The 24,263-nt window shown below is 33.9% G+C and overlaps 1 protein-coding gene across 1 annotated transcript in view; it reads right to left on the bottom strand.

Annotated features, from left to right (window-relative positions):
• Positions 1 to 6,376: 6,376 nt before the first annotated feature.
• The window catches only part of LOC149242189 (GTP-binding nuclear protein Ran1B-like), a 31,527-nt gene continuing 13,640 nt past the window's right edge, over positions 6,377 to 24,263 (bottom strand). The window contains exons 2-6 of the mRNA XM_089370786.1: positions 7,311 to 7,399; positions 7,010 to 7,099; positions 6,721 to 6,900; positions 6,556 to 6,631; positions 6,377 to 6,448 (exon numbers count right to left, since the gene is read on the bottom strand). Coding sequence (XP_089226912.1) covers positions 6,377 to 6,448; positions 6,556 to 6,631; positions 6,721 to 6,900; positions 7,010 to 7,099; positions 7,311 to 7,399 — 507 coding nt within the window. The remainder of the gene's footprint in view (positions 6,449 to 6,555; positions 6,632 to 6,720; positions 6,901 to 7,009; positions 7,100 to 7,310; positions 7,400 to 24,263) is intronic.

The raw sequence follows: 24,263 nt of genomic DNA, 5'->3' as shown, positions 1-24,263 counted from the left end.
CTTTTAGTATTAACATTGTTTCCAACACTCCTTTCTTGAGGTTTCAACCAGTCTTTCTCTCCCACTCTCTTTTATTTAGGATTTATTATATTTATCTCTTTCTCTACCACAATATTTCTAAGTAGAGCCAGTTCCATGGCATCTATATCCAACTTGGACATATTACCTGGTCTCTAAAATTTTCTTATTTTCTGAATAATCAGAATGGAGACCCTTTTCCTCTTTTTCTTCTGCCCTTCTCTTGGGCATAACCGACTTCCAACTATTTCTCTAGCAATTAGGAGTTAAGTTCATGTGATAGCTCTTAGCACATTCACTAGAGTGTTAACTATCACATAATTTTCATATATATATATATATATATATATATATATATATATATATATATATATATATATATATATATATATATATATTCATACAAAATGTGAGTTATTATACATATATATATATAAAAAAAAAAATTAAGAAAAAAAAAAAAAAAAAATTATATTTACATTAACAATCTTTTCCAAACTTTTATCTTCTTATAAAAAATGAGAAAGATGGAAAAATAATTATGTCTTAAATACTTAATTCATAGTCAAGTAACTAGAAGTATCACAGTAAAGCTACTGGCTACCTGTGCCTTGCATAGGTTTTGACGACTGGTCATGGGTATGTGGAAGAATGGGTTGAGGCTTTTTTCTACCTTACATGTGCATCCAACATTGCTGATGCGAGCTTTGAGAGTGAGGTGAGAAATGAGGAAGTTCTTGTGGACTATGTTGGTGTGAATGTTGAGACGAATTCTTGTAGCGCGATTGTGAATGGGTTCACTAGGAAATGTAGCATTCCCTTACAACTTTAATCCACCCAAATTGAAGTAGAACAATATGTTAAGCCACTTTATGCATGTCTTACTAGGCCTTTGTGGGGCATTGAAGATCCTCTAAAGAAGGCACATTTCTTTATTTTTGTAAGATCCCTTAAAGGACACATGGTCCAAATTTGGGTCTCCAGGCCAGTCTTTAGGGTAGACCTAAAGTAGCTTATTGTGAACCGATTAGTGGTTCATGTAGCCATGTAACACCTTCTCTGCGATGGGAGGAAACTATAAAATTATTCTCAACTAAATGATTATGGTGTTCTTTGTAACTCTACAATCACCTTGTTGTTGCAGTTGCATGAGGGTTCCTTAGTTTCCAAGAATCTTAATTGGTCACCCTCACACAAGGATGCAACATGAGTTAAAGGTCATAACCCACTATATATGCCTCATTTCAACCCTGGACCTTAGATTGTTGAACAAAAACAACAGCAAGTGCCTTTCATGGAGGAAAACCTAAAAGAGGTTAATAAGCCCTTTCTCGTTCTTCAATATCAGAAATATATGTAGATTTGATGGTTTCTAGCCTAGATCAAATTCTCCACATGAAGGGGTATTTAAAAATTGGACCACCAACTATTACATATAGTTGTTTTCAAAAAGCTTCTTCATTGTCTAAATTGATACTCAGGAGGAACAAGATAGAGCATTAAAAGGACTCTCATTTATGATGAAATGCAAGGCTCTTAATTACCCCATGCTTTCCATACTTATATACCACAACAATGGAGGCCTCCAAAATACTAGTATGGGTGAGGCTACCAAACCTTTCTCTCCCTTTCTAGCGCCACAAGTTCCTCAAGGAAATAAAAAACACTCTAGCATTTTTCAAAAAGATGGACACCGAGAGGATAGATAAAGGGATATTTACCTTCGCTAGAATCTTTATGGAGATAGATCTTATTAAAGGGCTACTTGATTGGATTCAAATGAAACATCAAAGTTTCCAGTGGATCCAACTAAGGATTATGAAAATACAACATTTAGATGTTGAATTTTCTATCCAATTAGACATTTGTAGGACATGTGCCCTTGGGCATAAAAGCACCCAAAACTGAAAACAAAAAGGGATGAAATATAAAAGAAAAGGGTGGAAACCTCCATGCCCTTACTAAACCTACGAAGAAGAAGGAGAATACATAAAAAACCATATAATCAAAGAAGAAGTAGGCACTCAAGTTCAGAATGACAATGCTACCCAAAAGTAGAATGGGTCAAACCAAGTTATGGTCTAGGAATCAAAACAATAGACAAAAGTGGCAGACAAGAAGGATGGGATAGTGGGCACAAAGCAAGTACATGCCTAAGAAAGCTCATATTCAAATAAAGAACAAGCACCATAGATAATTGTAAGCGAAATTTCTTTTGTACTAGTTGCTCAAGTTAGGTGAATGGTAGCATGTCTATAAAAGGAAAGGAAAGAAAGCGAAGATAAGTGATTTTTACATTACTTAATCTTCCCCTTGTATTTTTATTTTCATTTTAGTTATTTTTTCTGGTTAGTCATAGAGGATACTCATCCTCAATGTTCATAAGCATATGCAAAAGGTATTTTTTTTGCCTTCTCAATGAAAGCTATCTATCTATCTATATATATATATATAATTTCAGTTTCCTTTTCCCAAGAAAAAAATCCTTTGCTTTTATTGAGAAGGGAAAAAAACACCTTTTGCATATGCTTACAAGCATTGAGGATGAGTATCCTCAATGACTAACCATATATATATATATATACATATATATATATACATATATACATATATATATATACATATATATATATATATATATATATATATATATATATATATATACATATATATATATATACATATATATATATATATATACATATATATATATATATATATACATATATATATATATATATATATATATATATATATATATATATATACATATATATATATATATATACATATATATATATATATATATATATATATATATATATATATATATATATATATATATATATATATATATATATATATATATATATATATATATATATAACAAAGTAGAAAAACCTATCATAACTTAGTTTTCAAACCAACATTTAGGACAAAAATCAATGGCTACCATCCACATGGAAGTTGACTCACCACCCTTGAAAAACCATGCCACCTAGTATTCCCCATTGGCAGTTGGTAAGAGGGTAGGATTTTAGTCCTCCAAGTGAGATGCATAAGAGGGCAAGACTTTAGTCTTGCCGGTGAGATGCATAAGAGGGCAGGATTTTAGTCCTGATAATGAGATGGTAAGAGGGTAGGTTTTTAGTCTTGCCAGTGAGATTCCTCTGGGTCTTGATTGCTCTCCAAGCTTGGTAGATCCTATGTTAAGATGGGATAATCTCTTGACACTACTACATGTAGGGGGGTTTTAAGACAACATTTGAGTCAATTGTCTTAACTTAAGACAAAAAGAAACTTGTGTATTGTCTTAAATATTGTCTCTAAGCAGGTGTTTCAAAATATAATGTCTCAAAAATTTGTCTCTATAAAGACAATATAGAACACATATTATTATTGTCTCTATAAAAACAAGAATTATTGTCTATTAAGAGACAATTTCATTTGTCTCTCTAGAGACAACTTCATGTGTGTCTCTTTAGAGACAATTACATTTTTGTCTTTTTAGAGACAATAGTTGAGATTAAAAACATATTGTCTCTATAGAGACTATATGTCCGTAATTCAAACTATTGTCTCTCTAGAGACAATATAAAAAATTATTTAAAAAATAAAAAATAAAATCATTTTGAATGTTCTTTCAAAGTAGTTTCACATTCAATGTTCACAAATAGTACTTGTGTATGAGAGAAACCACCATAGAAATTCCTGTCTGATAGAAACCAGCGCATGTGGGTTATTAATATTACCTTTGTTTAGCAAGAGGGGATCCAATTCATAACTAAATTTACGCCCAAGTTTTACTACTTCAAATGGGAGTCATAAGTTTGGATTTAAGATGCTACCTTAACTTTTATAAGCATTCCATCTCCCAGTTTTACCATAGTTAAAGAAGAATCTGTAGACTGTTGAATGGAAATGACTTTAGATTTAGACAATGTGAATCTTTATGCAGAAGTCAATTGAGAGCCCAATTAATGAAATGGCAATACCTTTATGTGTTCGACAGACAACATACCCACAAGAATACCCAAGTAGGCTTGATAGCCACAGTTATCAACTGTACAAGATTGTAGGAATTTTGTTGGTGGCAAGTATGGGTTAGTGTTATGCATCAATCATGTTATGAAAAATATAGCTTCATCGCTCAACTGGATTACGAAGTATTATAGAGTGAGTATGATATCTAGAACTGGATTACACATTATTATAGAGTGAGTATTCTTTTGCTTGAACGGTCTGTAATGGAACGTTTTTATGCCCACCTAGTTATTTTAACTTCTTTTTCAAAATATTTTTGATCATTGTTGAAAATTAATACTCTGAATAGACTCATCACAAATATTCTTTAACTGATCACTTATCAAAATCTTGTGAGGTTTCTTATATAGCCCGTGAATTATTTTGATTTTAACCGAGGAAGGATCGCTTATTACGTTTGATAACAAAGGCATTAGCAATGGGTTATACAACAACTCACTTCCCTTTTCTAAGTATTTGCAAACCGCCGACATCACCTTACATTAGAACATTGATGCCACCTGCATCTAAATGGCTTCTTAAAGCAAGGGTAACATCTGGGTTTGGGCATGGTGGATAGTAATTTACAAGTAACAACTGTCTGTGTTCCCAAAAATATTATTCAAGTAATCAGAATGGAGTCCTAGAGCTTCAAAAATTGTAGCCAGTAGCCTTAAACACAGTGCCCTCACCTCCATAGTGTACTTTCCTATAATTTACCTATAACAAAAGCTTCAATATTATATTAAGCCAAACGAGTTATGATTGTTGCTTTAATGGTTGACATAAGGTTTAATGGCTATCTATAGGCTACAATTTTCTTAGGCCAAGAGTTGATGACTTCGTGTAATGGAAAACAAGGGTGTCTTAGATAGTCCCTCCAATTAAGGACTTCATCTTTGTGAATATTGAAGCTTGTAGCAAGCTGAGCTAGTTGCTTTGGATCCTTTGAATAGAGGCATGCATGATCTTCCATCAGTATTTCGAAGAATTCTTTGGCGATTCCCATCATTTTTTTCGTCACCCTCTCTGGTACCCCATGGTTCACTATCTGATCATATCATGTAGGTTCAACCATATTAATACTGAATTTGAACAATTTTTTTTTTAAGAATTAATGTTCATAATTGAGATTTTGGAAGTTTATTGAGAGATATTATGAGATTCAAAATTCAAATCTTAAAATTCAAAATTCAAATCTTCAAAATAGTTTATATCGCAATATCATGAGATTCAAAATTCAAAGCCTCATGAATCCAATCCCTTCTGCAAAAAAAAATCATAGCTTCAGACATTGGAGATTGAAGGTTGTACCTGGAAAAAGCCATCCTCCTGACATGCAAGTTGGATTTGTTGTATGATAGTGGTCCTGCTAGGGCCATCCAGGTGTTTCAGATCCACCACTGGAATGCTCTCACAGAAAGATACCCGAGAAATGTTGGGTTGCTCCTAGGGAGGCAAAATATATTTATTCTGCACCTCAACATTATTTATTCCATTGCATAGTAGTTTCTCAACACCATTATCACTGGTCTCAGTGTGAAGATCCATTCTAGAGGACATGGATCTTTCTTTCCTCTTGATGTTATTGCAAATACAATCTTTTTTCCATACGGATGTTGTGCGACTGCTAATCGAAGTTATAAATTGCAATTTCGCATTGCAGAAATTGCAATCTGTAGAGCCCCGAATGGAAATAGAGGCTATACGTAGGGTCAACCAATAGTTTTTACCACTGAAACATTGACAGTTGCAACAGAAAGTGTCCAGGATGAAAACAATATTACAAAGGGAGGATTTGGCCCGTATACAAGGTATTAGCGCTTACTTTATAATATCATTTATTCTGATAGGCTAGCAGGTAAATTGTTCATTGTACAAGCTTTATGTAAACCAATTTTAGAGTTAAAATAAATCCTCAGACATAGCTAGAATTTTCAGAGAAATTTTTAACAAGCCATAATATATTACAAGCAACAATCATTGCAACTAGCATTTCCCCCAACAATACACAACGAAAGGCACTTGAGCATTCTTGAAATATTTGAAGAGTACAAAAATTTATTGTGAAAAATGTGCAAGAGTATATAACGGAAAAAAATATCTTAGCATATAAAAATAACTCTGTATTGGATTTGAACTAAGATATCTTAGCCAACTCCACCGATTAAAACATCTGCACAGTACCGAAATCACATATAGAGAGATGCGATAATGCTATTCTAAGCCCCAAATACAAATCTAAATTAAATGTCAGAACTCAAGAGCAAACTCCAATGATACAAAACTAATTGAATCCACCAATCCCTAAATATGAAAAAGCATCTTAACAAAGCTATTCAAAAGCATCATCATCGTCATCTGGAAGGGGTTGGGCCGCAACTACTACAAGTTCTACCTCATACTTGACAACATAAAAGATTGTAAGCCAAAGTTTCAATCTTTTAGAAATGGAACAAATTATTTCAATAAAAGTTAACACAAAATAATAAGAAAATAGCATTCTACTTACTACTGTTGGGTTGCAAGGTCTATCTGAAGCTCAGGAGGAGCAAGAGCAGGTGACTCCACAAAATGAAGGTTTGGATCCCTATAAAAATAACCCATTATAGAATCAATGCAAATTTTCTAATATAACATTCATACTAGGGAGCATCAAAAACTAGATTAAAGGCTCACCCTGACAGCTTCCATGCCAAGTATGGGAATGGCTTCTCAAAGTTGTAGTTACTTTTTGCAGATATCTCATAGTACTGAAGATTCTTCTTTCTATGAAAAGTAACCTGCTTAGCTTTCACTTTCCTATTCTTCACATCAACCTTGTTTCCACAAAGAACAATAGGAATGTTCTCACACACCCTGAAATTCACAAAGATATTTAGCTAATCGGTTCAGGCAGTTGTGCCACCACGCAATTAAGGAACCTTCATTTCTACTTAGAGATCCAATCCCTCTACAAAAGAGATACCTCCAAAGATATTTGTGCCTCGTTGGGACATTCTTGTAAGTCAATCGTGCAGTAACATCAAACATGATAACTTCACATTGCCCATGAATACTGCAACAAACAAAATCCCAATCAATAAATAAGAAGGAAACAAATAAATAGAAGTGGAAAAACACGGAACCCTCGCCAATTCAATCAGGAAAATGCCAATAGAAACAGGAAAAGAAAACTAGTATTGATCAAAACAACCAATAACAGAGTCTGTCTATAAATTCAAAATTGAACTAAATTAAAATTCAAATAAATATAAGTGGAAAAATACAGAACCCTCACCAAGTGAACAAGGAAAATGCCAATAGAAGGAGGAAAAGAAAACCAGTATTGATCAAAACAACCAATAACATAGTCTATCTATACATTCAAAATTAAATTAAATTAAAATTCAAAATAAAGAGACATAAATGAGTAAAACAGAGTGCTGATAAAAAGGAACCAAAAAAGGGCTCATAGTTGCTCCATTTTCATTGATATTGAGAGTAAAAGGTGTTGCTACTAAGCCCACACTACATACATATCAACACGGGAAGATAGAATTGATAAGTCAAAAGTTCTCTTGGGATCGATCCAAGTTTAAATCCATGTAGGACCTTTTTAAACAAAAAGTTTAAAAGGCTCCCAAAAATCTCAAATGTACAGTGCTCCAATCAACAGGTGTCTACTACACCTATAGAGGATGAAAAAAACACTACTTTCGTAAAGTTCCAAGAGACTTGATTTCAAGTGAAAATCAAAATCAGTCTGGAAAAATACAGAAATGGGAAAATAATCAAACTAATTATTGATGTACTTTAACCACATTTTGTCATTAAACCTTACCTGCCTTAGCTATAAAGTTGGGTCAGCATTTCATCCTTTGCTTTCTCAACTTGACAAAGCACCACAGCCTGCAAATCATCAAATCATCAATTCAAGTATCATGGACTGAATAAACACTGAGATTCTATATGGTTGTATTGTGTGCTCATCCACATGGATGTCTTACTTTTGGAACATCTGCAGCAAGACTATTCAGAACAGCTTCCACATAACCATGGACTTCTTGAGCCATCATTCTGAGCTCCTCCTCCAGATCTATAGACCTTCTTACCATGGTTTCTTGGATTATAAACAGGAAAATCAAATTGAGGTTGAATATTAAGTTGGGAAATAATTTTTCTATTCTCATCGTTGTATATGGTCATGGTCTCCTAGGCTAAAATGTGTATTGATTCTTAAATTATTTAATAGCAAACATTTTGATTATGTACATGTGCAACTTACGATGGGACTTTATGTTCTCCATTGCCTATATGCAAGTGTTTCAATACAAGCTATAGTTGTTCACAATTATACTTTGGGTTACATAATGTAGTCTTGGCCTCTGGCCAGCTAAATATCGCCTACCCTCTACCTTATATCTATTTAAGTTTTAACAGTGGAAATAGTTTGTCTTGAAGATCGAAAAAAACTCAAAGACTAGCAATATATTTTCATTTTCTGCTAAATAGTTCTCTACCAGAGAAACCAAATTTTTTGGTTACCTGTAATTATTCATAAGCTAGACAATTGTCCAGTAGCACAATGCCTACTTATCTACAATATAATTGTCCAGCAGAAAAAATGTGACTAGCATGCATTTAAATGCAGTTTACTAATTTTTTAACCTTAAATAGACATGTGAGTACTCGATAGTAAATCAAGAAAATTCATATAACATAATGTAATTTAGTTAATGAAGGCTTCTCACAAGATCATGCCATCATTATGTCAGTGGTTATAATATATACAATGTATAGTTGAGGAGGAACTTCTATTTATGGATATATAATAGTGAACTCAACTCAGCTTGCATTTTATTTGTCTCAAACAACCTATGAAAGGTTTGTTGTGGTATAAAGGTGCATCTTTATACAATTATTTATTTGTCTTTGTAGGTTGACATTGTAATGGGCCAAAGGTTAATGACTCTATCTTCCAACAAGAATTGGCAAGCAAATGAATTTCACAATGGCTCCAACATAGAACCAAATTTCAGGAATGGAAGACTAGTGCCTTTCTTGCTAGGAATATCCTAATAATGGTCCCTTCATGTAGGGGATGTCCCAGTGACATACAATGAGCCGTTACCAAAAAACTAGAGATGCATCAAATGATATTTGTGGCATTCCTATTCTCATCCCCATTCCATAGAAAACAGGTAAAAAACATAGGAGAACAGGGATGCCTCAAATATCATTTGAGAATTAAAGTCTATAGAAGGATGTCTCTAGAGGGGCTCAGCACTCTGTTACATTGTTACATTCCAAGGATATGTAATTATTCTACTTCAGCTTCAGAAAGCTTATTATAGCGTAACTGCCGGTAATTTGTCAGAATTATGCCCAAGTTTTACTACTTCAAATGGGAGTCAGAAGTTTGGATTTAAGATGCTACCTTAGCTTTGATAAGCGTTCCATCTCCCAGTTTTACTATAGTTAAAGAAGAATCTATAGACTGTTGAATGGAAACAACTTTAGCATTGAATATGAGTTTTCCTGGAGCCAATTCTTTTGCAAGGGTATCCAGAAGCATACTCCTTTGCACACATCAAACTTCATGATTTCCGCTGATAGATAGGAAAAGTACTTAGTATTACAAAGCATGCGAAAAAAAAGATGACCAAAATAGTTAATGGGATAGAAAGTACATCATGTCACAAATCACAGCATATCTATTTCATGCCCTGCAAAAACTTGTAAACTCAACCACTGAAATAAAATAATGAAATTAAACAGCATTTTGAATTGTTAAAAATAGAAGGAACGAAGGCCAAGTATTATGTAATCCACACAGTCCACGAAGTGAAAAGGCTAGCTGGCCTTGAGCTGCATCTGTGGCTCCAAGAATATCAGTCACTATCTTGAGTGAGATCACCAATATAAAAACAAAAATTATTATTTATTCAACTTATTGACCATTATCTTAAAACAACTATAAATAACCTAGTAGAATCCAACATAGTTCCATTTAATCTAACATAAGAATGTACAAATCTATCTAATCCGTAAGAATATCAGTTCCATTTAATATAACCTAAATATAGTATAAATCTATCTAAACCTCGAAAATATCACACCTTAATGCTTAAAAGTCAGTATTTAAAAAAACTGACAAAAAAATCTCAGTTCAAGAGTTTATCGCCTTAGGTAAAAACAACTAAAAAAGTAAAACAATTAAAAAAAACTAAAAAAGTAAAACAAAACAAAATAACCTCACAAGTTAGAAGAGACTAATCCTAACTAAACCTAAAACCAAAAAAGTTTAGACCTAAAATGATTCATATTAACTTCATGTTATCTTTAAGATGATGAGAACAAAAAAATTACTAAAACAAAAAATATTAACCTAGTAAACTAGAATACATTAATCCTCATCAAACCTATTAAAAAAGCATCCTAATCTCAAATAATATATCAACTTAAGAAAAATATGGGAGAAAATAAATAAATAAACCATCTTAACCTAATACACTATGACAAAATTTTCTTAACCACTAAAGTCCACAAAAATCCATGATGTATTAAAGCCATCCATGATGTATTAAAGCTAGATGAAAATTAGAGTAGATCAAACTGAACTATGATCTATCCATCAACCAGCTGCAAACCTCAAAGAGAAACCAAATTATAAGAAAAACTATGAACAAACTCCCATTACCAATACCAACCAGCATTATATCCATCTTTATCAATCTATTTTTAAGCTGGGTGCAAAGTTCACTAAGATACCAAATTTAAAGAACTACAATAAATAATAGATCCATTTTCACCAGATCTATTTTGGTTAACCAGAATAAAATAATAACTGTGTGCAAACCTCATATTCAAAAATTTGAATCTATTATTCTCTAGTACCAATTATATGGTATTTTGACAAGACAAACACTGTTATTTTAATGTTTTAAAAGTGAATATATGATTGCTAGGTTTTTGAAAATACTCAAAATATTTATTAAATAATACTTGATTGTCCAAAGACTATGATTTCGAACTGAATATTTATTAGATAGTGTTTCCCGGGCCAAAAAAAAAAAAGATGTCTTAACCTTGAAGATGGATCTATTAAGTTAGTAACTCTAGTTGCAGACTTGAATGTTTTAACCTTGAATCTATTAGCTCTTTCTGAAAAGAAACTCTTTATTAGATAATATTGATTTTAACTTTGAATCAACAGACTCAATGAGCAAACAAAATGTTTCGTAGATAGTGTTACAATCCAGAAGCAAACAACCTTGAATCTATTAGGGCTGGCCACAGATCTCAATGTTTTACCCTTGAACCTATGAACTCCATGTGCCAACCTGAATATTTATTATATAGTGTTTGACATGCAAAGACATTAAGGTCTTAGCATCCTACTTTACTTTTAATCCTTTCTAGTAGCATAGCTTCTGGTGCCTATGCTAGTGTTACAATGGTACAACTGTGCATTATACAGCTGGGATGGCTAGGACAGTGTATTGGCCCATATAAAAATACTAAATAGTATGGTGTGGCAAATATGAAGTGAAGTGGTGATAGTACAAATGCAAAAGGAGGAAGAGGAAGTGCTGGCAACTCTATGTGAGGATGGGAATGACTCAGCTTCTATGTATGTTCCATTTTGTGGCAGCGCTGAGTACATTGAATATGGACAAAGGTAGTGAGTTCATTGAATATGGAAAATGGCACAACACGATATAAATCGATGCCACTGTTTAGACACCATCAAGTTATAATTGAATGTGAGCACTACCAAATAAAATCAGACCTATCTACTTTAATATGCACTAGAAACTTTGATAAGATTGCAGAGGTTGTGAAGCTTAAGCATGCATATTAGAATACTAAAACTGGAGATATGAACTCTTCAACCTCGATGTGTATATCAGACCTGGTAATAGTAACCAAATATTATTACCATTAGAGTGTCTCTCTTTCAATTTTTTGCAGTGTATTTCTTTTTTAGTGCATTGTCTGTATAAATTGAAGAGAGTAGAAGGGTAGGAATTTATTATACCATTGAATCCATTCCTGCATGTTTGTATAAATTGAAGAAAGGAGAAGCGAAGGAATTTATTATACCAGTGAACCCATTCACACATGTTGGGTTCGCTTGGACTAGGAGCATCTGGGTCTGTCATTACCTGATCAAATGTAAATGCATGCATTCATCGAAGACCTATAACAAATTTATATGTAAATATTCATTCTATGAAACCAGAGGTGCCAGTTTCTTATTGCACCACGGGATAGAGTTTTTAAACTAACTATTAGGACCAGGTAATCTACATACAACACAAATATAAGCATATCAAATTTATCATAATCAAACAAATAATAAAATTTAGGACCTGCAATGGTATTAGTGATCCCCATAATTTGTAAGTACTCACAAATCCATGAGTACCAAGCACAAGAGGCTACTTTAGCCCAAAAATGGACTTCTTCAACTTGCACACATGGGTATCCCATCCTAACAAAGATATTATATTTGAACCCAAGTTGAAACAAAACCATGAATCACTCTTCCTGCCACCTACATCTCTGGCCCTGTCAAAATCCACTAAAGCATGTAGCAGCTCAAAGCATTGTGCCCGTGTGCCCTTTAAGTACCTCGCATACCTCAGACCATGGAGCATATTTGCAGCAACCTTAGCTCAACCATATATTAGCAGCCAATCTGGACACTAAATTGGTGTCTGAGCCCCCCTTGTTTGTGAGACAAGGGATCTCATGCACACAACAATTTGACTGCTAAATTCTACCAGATATGTTAGGGAACCTATATACTTTTTGTACACTGACGAATCAACCAAATTTGAATCTTAATCTACTGATAACTTCAAAATATGTATCATAAAAGCAGCCTATGGTTTATTTTCCATTATCTAAAACTTCTTCAGAATCTCAATTGCTTACTCACCCCTATTCGAGGACCACCTCACCTCAACTCAGGCAAACCTCCAAGACCAAGAAATAACACATGAGGTGTATGTCCTTCATGTCAACTCCACTTGCCAGCTTCTTCTTGCACCATGGGATAGAGTTTTTTTAACTAACTTTTAGGACCAGGTCATCTACATACAACACAAATATAAGCATATCAAATTGATCATAATCAAACAAATAATACAAGTTAGGACCTGCAACAGTCTTAGTGATGCCCATAATATGTAAGTACTCATAAAAAAAGCAAAGTATCTTCAAAATTTGTTTTGTTGCACACATAATTAGTTTATGTTTGGACCCTCACAACCTAGTGCACTCCTTAGAAGCTATAGCGATGCATGTTCAAGTTATTAAAATTTAACACATATCAATCCTTTTTGTCCTCTTTTTGGGAGGCACTACATTAATTGTGGGTATGGAATGCTCATTGCATTGAACACCCTCCTCATTATTTTTGTCTCGCATTTGCTGAAATTCAACAATGGTTTCTTGCCAAGGTTCAAGAATGACTGTTGAATGATTTTTTGCAACAAGAAAATCATCATGTGCTAGTATCTCCTCCCCATGCTCACTCCCATATGTTTCACCTGATTCCTATACACAACACACTTTAACTTGTTATAATAACATTAAAACCTCTTGCATTATTCATATAATATTATAAACAACTAACCTCGGATCCATAACTAGTAATTAATTTTTCCCCTCGATTTATCATGTGTTGGCGAAGACCTTGGGAACCATGTAACAAAGCATATTTTAGGTCTTCCTCTGAAGCTTCCTTTTGAAACTGGTGAACCTAAATTAACAAACATAATCATATCTATAAGGTAGAATAACTAATAAGATACAATTAACTCAACGTGACCATAGTTACTTTGCCTAAAATAGAAAATATAATAGATGGAAATATCACTTACCATACCACCATGAATACTATTATATCCACCAGAGCCTAATTTGTGAGATCCAATTTTTGACACCCTAACTTGGGTTGCTTTTCTTGTATCTCGTAGGTGTCTCTTAGCTCCTCCTTGTGCAAATGGCGTATATTTTGGATTTTTGAGGACTTTCCTCTTAAACTTGGCATCTTTCATAAGTTCATCCCATGTCACTTGGCCTGTGATCCAAGCTGGACGTGGATACATCAAGTTTTTTGTCAACTTTGTCCTTAAATTGTCTTTGAGTGCATGTATTTACTTGCAATCTTTAAAATAAGTTCCTTATGAAATCGAGGATTACCAAATGCTATTACTACATCTTTAAATAGTTCCTCTTTTTGGCATTGGCTTGTTTCCTCCAATCCATTTGGATGGTATTTCCAAATAATTGTTTTGCACGACAAAAAATAAAGTGATAAAATTTCAGCCCCGTTTCATCCTTCAAGACATTTCCTTCTAAAGTGAGCAAGATTGTAACTTCTTGCATTCATTTTATGGTCACCGATGATATTTTTGTAGTATTGGCGATTGAGGAAGGTTCCCTTATAGGTACATTAGGCACTGTGTCACTTACTTCCTACATTTACAATGAAATTGTGGAATTATTAAGAACCCAACAAAATATGAAACTATTTTTCATTTCTAAAATAATGATCCTACACATAACAATTGAAATTATAAAAAAATAAAATAATTTTACCTGTTGATCTCTTGCAAGAGCTACAGTCTCCAACAATGACATTTCCCATAATTGAATTTGTTTAATTATTTCTTGTCTGATTTGAACATTTGTAGGAATATCTGGTAGGAGCCTTAACATTCTTGTTTGTGAGTCTATAAGACTCCTCAAAGAAACTTGTTCTGGTCCTGGTGGGAGAATGCTAACAAGACCCACATTTGATGTAGAGGGTATGTTATGGGGTCCTGGTCTAGGTGTAGATGGTATAACATGACCCTCTATACCAACAGATCGTATACTTGTTGGAGTCACCCTAGGGCACAAATATAAATAATAAGATGGAATAATAGATGAATAATGTTGAAATATGTAACTAGGTTCAGTCTTCATAATGACATATCTAATCACAATTCTATGTAATTTATGTAGAAAAAGGAAAAAGAAGATTGTTTTTGTTATGACTGAGGCATGGGTTTCATGAACACATGAAGAAGCAAGTCCCATTATAGAATGACAATATCTCGGAAGACTCATTAAAAGAAGGTCATGAAGGTGGCAAATGATCAATGAAATGTATAGTAAAGTTGCAAATAATCATGGCAACCAAAATACTAATCAATACAGACAGGTGTCCATGAGGTATGTATAATAATTTTCTTTTAAAGGGTCCATCATAAGATGTAGTAGGGTTGAATTTATGGGTTTATATTTTAAGAAATACCCTAGTATTTACGAACCTTAATCTTAAGGTATTTGTTCCCTATGATTTGATTTCTAGGGCATGGGATAAACTCTAGAATGACATAAAGGGAAAAGAGTATGATCTAAGGTTTGAATTTAAGAAACCTTAAAAAGGCCTCTTGATTACATAAAAACCCTAAAAAAGTAAGTTGACATCATGTTTTGGAATAATATATTGCTTGGGTTACTTGTTAAATTAGTATTGTATGTACAAGAAGAAAAAAACGGATGGGGTGATCCATTTGAAGGCATGATGTAGCTCTTCGTAACACCTCATAAATCATGGAGTCGTTGTGCAAAAACTTTATTAAATATATGCCCTATATTTCTCAACAAATAAAATAATCAAACTCACATAAATAAATGGTTGAACCTTACATCTTGCATAACATTAGATGTATATGGGGGCATTAATGATCCCTGCATCTCAACATTGGTTGTATTGATGGGCATAAATGAATCCTACATGCCAACAAAATGCACGCTTAGTAAAAACACAAATATTAATAAATATATATAGTGAAATAAGTTAACTAAATGCACAAAAATATTGATCAAGTTTTACCACTATCATTACCTTAGATGTTTTATAAGGTGTTATAGGGGTTGGAATGACTTTAGCGATTGCCTGCATTCCACAAACATAAATTAGCTAATATAATAAGGAATATAAGATAATTGAACATATAAAAGACAATATTCAAGCTTACCTCATGCATCATCATAGCAACGTCTTGCCCTCGTGCATTTGTTAACATTTCCATAAAAGTAGTGAATATCATTGAATCCCCCATAGTAGCATCAGTAACACCCATGGGTACATTCTTAAAAAAAAACATAATAACATAAAAATAAGAAAACCTTGATCAAAATACCGATAAGAAAATAGAATCGGTAACACCAAATATGTTTTCAGTGAGCATTGAAGATCTATCCAACAATTTGAGGCAAGCTTATCAGAGTGTTCCAACAAGCATTTAACTAGTCAGAAACAAACTTTTGAAGTATCATTTTAAAGTTATTTCTAAAAACAAATCCAACCTCTAACTAAATCAACAACATAAATAATACAAATACCAAAAGCAACATAAATACCTGGTCTACCATTTTGTATAGAATAATGTAATAGAAATCTACAAAGAAAAGTTTGTGGACACTAGTTAGGATCATTACATAAATAAATGTTGAAATATATGACAATGTGTAAAACCATAGAATGATTCTAAAATATGTTGGTTTAAACTTCTATGCATGTAAGACTAATTTCATTGAGGAGTTCTCTGGATTATATTACAAAGGGCAATGCATTGCCTTAAATTGTTGTCGCATAATGAAAAGTAATCTCTGTAGAATATCTCCTTGTTGCCTATAAACATTACTTCACTATCTCATTGCAGCCACAATCAACTCCAAACCAGACCTTGCTTGCCTCAAAATCCCAGACCATACCTCAAGATGATTTTCTGCCACATAAAAACATTAGGGGTGATTCGTTGCCACAAACAATCCCTTATAGGTGGTTCGCTGCCACAATTGTTACCTCAGGGATGATCTGTTGTCATCAATAGTGCCTCAGAGGTATCTTTCTATCTCAGAATTGCTTCATAGACATATTTTTGCCATAGTAAAGCCTCAGATTTAATGTGTTGCTATAGATAATGCCTTAGAGATAGGCCAATGCCTCAGATAATGTCTCAGGAATGATTTGTTGCCCAAATAATGCCTCAAGATAGTTTTCTACCACAGTTAGTGTCTGTTCGATCATTTATATAAAAACATTCAGAAGTTGGATTAAAGTGAGAGATTTTAGAAAATTAAATGAAAGTTTGGTTGGTTGACTCTCTGTAATTATGGATTGAAACCAACGAGGTTCCATATATGGTGCTCAAAAAAGAAACAGTGTTCCTAACAAACAAGCATCATTTTGTATATAAAATATTTAAATAAATTATCACCAGTTTATATTAAACCGTGAAATCAACATTTGAAAAGCAATGCATATGAAGCATATTAAGCATGCATGGAAACTACTAATCAGAGTCCAAAGAATTATTATGGTAGATGAAGCGATATGGTGTGCTGCCTTAGAAGAGCACCAATATGCAATAAAGAACCTTGAAATATGCTTGGAAAATGAAAAGACATAAAATAATGTAGAACACTGGTGGCAGAGAGGGTATAAAAACTCAGAATTATGTTTAACCCTCCAATATAGTTAACCACACATGGAATAAGTGAATTGAAATGAAAGACAATGTAGTGAATTCCCATGAGCTCTGGTTTCATCAATTCATGAGTAAATGTTGGTGTGGGATTAAAACAAATAAGGCTAATTTCATGCCTCATACTTCTCAAAGACCCAAGCTACAAATATCATGGCCTGGTATTATACCTATGCACATATTTGTGGAGATTTGAGATGTTCAGAGGAGAATCAATCATATTCCCATAACACCCGTCTAGAATCTATTTCGTGCTAACGAATTAGAGTCTAGTGCCAAACACATGATCACATATCCAAGCAAAAGATCATCCCAGTGCATCTCCTAGAATGGTGGATATCAAGTGACTCAATGTGGCCATTTATTGCACAGAAGTTGAAATATATAACAATGAGCCAATGGGGCGTGCATTTTCATAAAAGGATGACCTCATTTCTCAAAACACACCCAAAGGAACTAGGATTGTTACAATGTTGTATGTTGGGTTAGGGTGCAACACTATCATGTTATAAGACACAATTGCATATAAAAGGTTATACTCCATGGGATACATAAAGAAAATTTCTTTTCTTGTCTTAATTAGAAAGGAGACAGTTTTTCATTGATAAGAAAGAATTTTTATTTAGAAAGGAGGCATCATCCAATGAAGTTCGAGATGGTTAAGAATGCACCATACAGTACATTTTAGCTACTTCTTTTCAGGAAAATCCCATCTCACTTGTTAATAATGAAACTCACGAGCATGGGTTTAAGAATTCATATGCAATTGAAAGATATCAAGATCATGTAGTTGAAAAAGAAGAGAAAATTGAATAGGTTTACAAAAGTGAAACTCACGATGATGAAGAATGAAAATCACATAAGAATTATAACAGTAGCCAAAATGATGGTTGTCCCATGTTGTCTAATGCAGTTTCTTTGAAATTTGGAGATCATCAACTGATTCATTCATCATATGATGAACCTCAAGAAGCTTATGAGAATATTTTAGTTTCATATGTTGGTCTGCAACCTCATAACTCAGCTATTGATGATGAAGTTCATGAAGACAAATTTCATTATTCAGAGTCCAGACAATGACAAACAATTTTATGGACTTGATGAATTGTATGGTTCCAAAGTGGACAATGTCTCTAGTATGTATGAGCCAATGCCTAGTGCTTCCCAGAATGCAGGTGAGTCATCTCATTACAAGGTTTATTGGATTCATGTCTACACACAAATAGAGAGCGAAACTTCAAAGCAGAATTTAAGTTGTTCATGTAATTATAAAGAAACAGAACCAGACATGGCTCAGGAAATTGTTGATAATAATCCCCAATGCCTACATCTATACCATGAAAATAATCCCAATTCCTACAGCTATACCAATGAATACAGCTACGCAAGGAAAATAATACCAATCCCAACATCTTTGCAAGGGAAATACATCAAATTGAAAGGAAAATACCTGTGGAAGATAAACCCTTTGCTGTCTTCCTTGAAATTTCTAGCTTAGCTTCGAGTTCCTTTGCAAAATAATAGTGAAAGCCTCAACATATAAAAACTAAACAATTTAGCACCAAAAATATTTTCGGCCTCTACACCAAAAAAGGTTTCGGTGGTTTCAGCTGTCTTGTTTCCATTTTCAAATGGCCTAGCCCACTGTTTCCTGATGTTTCCCTCCCATGTCTCCCACTTTTCATAAGAATGAAGGTCTTAATATCTATCTCCCGCCACTCACGAATAAATGAGTATGTACTCTGTTGCCATTAGGCCTCATGCTTTTAATGCCCATCACAGGAACCCTAGTCTCGTGGCTCTCAAACATTGGTGTTTGTTTGTCTCTCCATTTTCTCGACAAACCCTCCATTGCAATGGGGCAAACGAGGAGGAAGGTTTGTTTGTAGAAGCAAGGGTGTTGGTTCATTGCAGTGTGGAGGAAGGTTTGGTTGATGAAGATGCAACACCATTTTCCAATGGATTCGTAATGGAAATTCACGACAGGAATTAGGCAGGGAATGGAGTAGTTCCGCCAGGCCCACCGCTGGATTTCGTTCCATCAATTCCTCCCAAAAGCCTAATTTATCGTGTCATCTGGAGAATCCCTCTGGAAAAAATCGAGGCAATTCTCTAGCCATATTTTAACACAATAGAAACAAAGTGACATTGGTATGGCACTGTCACCATATTCGTGAATCTGAAAACATTTCTCAATATTTCTCGTCCCTCTGTTCCTTGCAGAAACCCTATCTGATCCTTACAGAAACCCTCTTTGTTCCTTGAAACCCTCTGTGTTCCTGCAATTGTCAGGCCATAACTAGTATGCGAGGTGCCAAAAAAGATCTAACCAATTTAGAATCATACCACACACCAGGCAAAACAGAAAGAGAAAGGCCATACGCTAGACTAAAGATGGCCACGCGCAGCTACCAGGATAAAATCTGATATCCACTCGTCTAGACAGGAAACATTAATGGTCGACTAAGACCAAAATGATGTTATGAATCATGAAGACATCTTACCTGAAAAACAAAAGACACGCGTAGGGTAGCTGGATATAGGGAATGCCACGGGCAGAGACATGGGTCGTAGCCATAAATCAAATGCAGAGAGATATTTCGCATTCAAAGGCATGTGCCGAGAGATGGTTCAAGGAATAAGGCCTTGCATAGAGCAGCGTAGTTCTCATGTTGTGCTTCAACTTCCATATTCACTCAAACAACTTTATCCATCGCTGCGAGCCATTGAAATCCTACAATTTGGCTATGTACACATGTTCTATAAGATAGCATTAACCGAGTTAATAATTTAACTAGCATTGGAAAACTAAGTCAATACTACCTAATTTAACTAGCATTTATTTTCAAATAATCAAGAATCAAAATTAACGAGTTATGATGATATCTATGTGAATCATAAAAGTAAGTCAATACTACCCAATTTAGCTAGCACTATAAATATTATTCAAAGACACAATGATAAGCATTAAAATTTTGTTGAATACATCTAGTTACTTGTCATGTCTTCACTGCTAAGTTTTGGTATAATTATAGAGTATCACATTGTGATGTAAATGTAGTCTAAATTAAATTTTTTAAATTACACCATTTATTACTATATCTACTAAACATAATACAATGACCAAAAGGTACCACTACTCATACTGACATGACAAATAATTGAGCTACCACTATAAAAAATAGATTTTCACTAACATGGACATAAGTAAATTAGGGGTTAATTTTTCACATGTATAAAAAAATATATAGATATAGTTTCCCTTTGTTACTTCTATCACACTACTTATGACAACACTTACTTTAAGGCAATCTCCCCTTAACAATAAGGACATGATTATTGAAGCAACCTAATTTAATAATATAAAAGAGAAACACATTTATTATATTGGGACAAATATACGAACCTTGAATCTATCAAGGGAGGAATGGGATCATATTACTATAAGTGAAAAGATATTTTACAATATGAAATTTTGAGTAAATTTTTGCATCATATTTATCATCTCAGCACTTATAAATCTATGTGAGTTCTCTTAAACAATTTTATCTTAATTGTCTTAAAACTAACATCGGACATTAAGTCAAGCTGACTATTCACTTTCCAAGGCAGAGAATATGTCAACTTGGCAGTTACCTGCATTATAACTTAATATTAAATACTATTCTTATTTTTTATATTAATATGAATGCTTCTAATATTTAATATATTGTTAAGTAGATTACCCATTGAATAATTAGTGAAGTATATAATATTGGATGAGAGAGTTGTAAGGCTAAAATTTTGGCTACCACTGGTTAAATTTGGTGTTTGTATCATGTCATGCAGAATTAGATTTCACACCTCTCCAGGAATCAATCAAAATAATTTACACATACCAATCAAAGGCATTCAATAGATGGTTAAATTAGTGGTTGGGAGGAGTTCATTGTCAAAAACATCCAAGGGTTTCCAAACTAGAGAAACAAGGGCATGTGTTTGATTTATGGGCTAACGTTTGAAAATTTTCTACGAGAAAAGGAGTTGGTAGGAGTCCTTATGGCAAGGGCTTCCACCTCTTCCTTTATTTCTTAAAATAGGCTTGAAATAAGTTATTATAGATATATGATACATATAATATGCAAATCTCTCACAACACAATAATATTGAACATTTGCATGAGACATAACTTAATTTATTTTCAATATATTTTTGCTTTAAAAAAGGCAATATTTCTACCATGATGCAATACAATGATTCACCAACATTGGGCACCAAACAAATGAATTGGACCATGGATGTTACGCACGATCATAATCATGCACGATAAACTATGATTATTAGCCACTCTGCAATCAAAGGCACAATGCAGGGACAACATGTATCCATATTGGAGGACAGTGGGGAAACCCAAAATTTTATTGATGCACAGTTGGTGGAGTGTAGAGGCATTCATAAATTGATATATGTGTTGAACAACGTGGGCGAGAGAGGATGCCCATGCTTCACCTCAGTTGTCTTCTTGATTGTTGGTTAGATATGTTGAGGATATGGTTGATGGGACAAATGTTGAGGATATGGTTGATGGGTTGATAGTGAAGTCAAAATCCTCCCTTAACCCTTTAGCCAAAAAGATGTCTCCTCAAGTATCTCCAATACTATCATATGAAGAGTCATAAAATTTAACTTGGAATTATGGCCCACCATGATCATCTAATAATTAATTGGAATAGCAGTAGACCCCAATTTAGGGATTCGGTGGATCATATGGTGGGACTATGCTAGTGGGAACCCTAAATAAATGACTTGAAACCCCCTTGATTTTCCACCTTGATGGCATTCATCTCCCAAATTTCTTTTTGGATACATAAGTCCCGAAAACATGACAAGGAAGATGAGAGGAAGTTGACAAGGACATTAGGTTGTCGTAGAACATCATAAAGTGTGTCCACATGGATGAACATGGAATGGGAATTAAGGTCATAAAGTCATAAAGGTCACAAAGGTGCATCAAAATATTTTTGGAGTGTCCCAAAGGTAAATATACAATTCTTGTGTCGTATAAAATAAAATATACATTTATTGTGGTGATAGTATCCACAAGATTCTTAGAACTAGTGGTATAGTGTTTGGAAATGAATGAATAAGAAATAAAAGGGTGAAAGTATCTAATAGTTGTACACTCAAGGCTAGTCTACAATTGATGTTACATTGCCTTGGAATCTCCACCATATTTGGGTAACTCGAATCTCCATGCACTAGATATTTTGGGTTGATTGATCAATTAACTAGATGATCATTGAGTTTGACTAAAGTCCCACTACACAATTGGACTTCCACTAGTATGGGCTCTGAAATGTTCCATGATAAGTGCTTATTCTTGGGTCTTGGTTTTCAAGGCGAAGTCCAACGTTCACTCTAGACTAACTATGATCATAAATAACCACTTGGTGAATGCTAATAGTTAACCAGTGAACCAACCACACAAGAATTTGAAACCGAATAGGTCAAAATGAAAATTAAGTATGTTAACGCAAGAGTTCAATAAGAACTTGAATTTAGTTACTCATGCCTACTAGGGAGATATTTCCATTAAAGGAAATCATAACACAAGAAACAACACAACAAAGTATAAGTGATCTAAATGATGATGTTACCAAATATGTAAGTGAAGGACTCAGAAATTTATAGTGATCATGGGAATGATAGATCTCGAACAGAGCATGATGATGTTGTTGGGGAGGGATATATCATTGTGGAGGGATGGATTTAGTTTCTAAAAGGGTCTCAACTCAATCTACCCAGTTGGATGGATTGTTTATCTCAGATACATTGAGATTGGTTAAATTCAGCTTATCAGGTTCATGAGGGTAGGAGAGGGAGGCGAAATAGAGATGGGAAGCTTAACAGTCATCCAGAAGGAAAATACTAGGGGGGTAATTTGATTCAAAAAAAGGGTGAATTTTTTTTCCCTGAATGGAAATCATGAGACTGTGTTTAAGATTCACCATTCTTAAGCTGCGAGAAGACTAGAGTGTAAGCGCAAGAGAGAAGCTAAACATATTGTGGGTTGTGAAGAGGGCCAATAAGGCCCTTTCTGGTTCTTCCTCTTTTATATTGGAGACACAAGATTTAAGAGTGTTTATAAGGTAGCATTAAAGATGAGATGGATTGTCAAGCATATGTCGGCAGGGGTGTTGTTGGACTGTCACAGTGGAAGAAATGATCTAATGGATAAAATGAATGTCTACTGAAAAAGAAAATTTCAATGTTGAGGTGCAACTTGGGAGGGATAGTTGATGGTTCCCTATGCTAGGTCAAGTGCTTGCAATGGATTAAAGATCAACTTCTGCTATAAAGTCTCATGAGGAATATGATTATGCAATAATTGCACCTGAAGAATTGGAAGTCAAAGTCTAGGACTCATTATAAAGAAGCGGTTCAAACAATAACCACTAAGTTTTGAATGGGATCTAAAATTTGACTTTCTCAAAACTAAATGAAGTTGGAACCACTCTGAAACAACTCGAAACAATTAATGTTAATATTAAAAATTTAAGTAAAAGCTGACATTATCCTTATCTTTCCTTTTCAAAAAGGAAAGATAAGGAGAATTTCAACTTTTACTTTAACATTAAAAATTAAATATTACCATTAATTACTAGGGTTAGGTTTTGTAGGGCCCTCGAGTCTATACTTTTTTTT

Source organism: Pinus tabuliformis, chromosome 8, assembly GCF_031772625.1.
Source record: "Pinus tabuliformis cultivar Carrire ecotype Pingquan chromosome 8, CPIR1, whole genome shotgun sequence".
NCBI lineage: Eukaryota > Viridiplantae > Streptophyta > Pinopsida > Pinales > Pinaceae > Pinus > Pinus tabuliformis.
The sequence above is the reverse complement of the archived record's forward strand: the minus strand, read 5'-3'. Positions and strand labels throughout refer to the sequence as shown.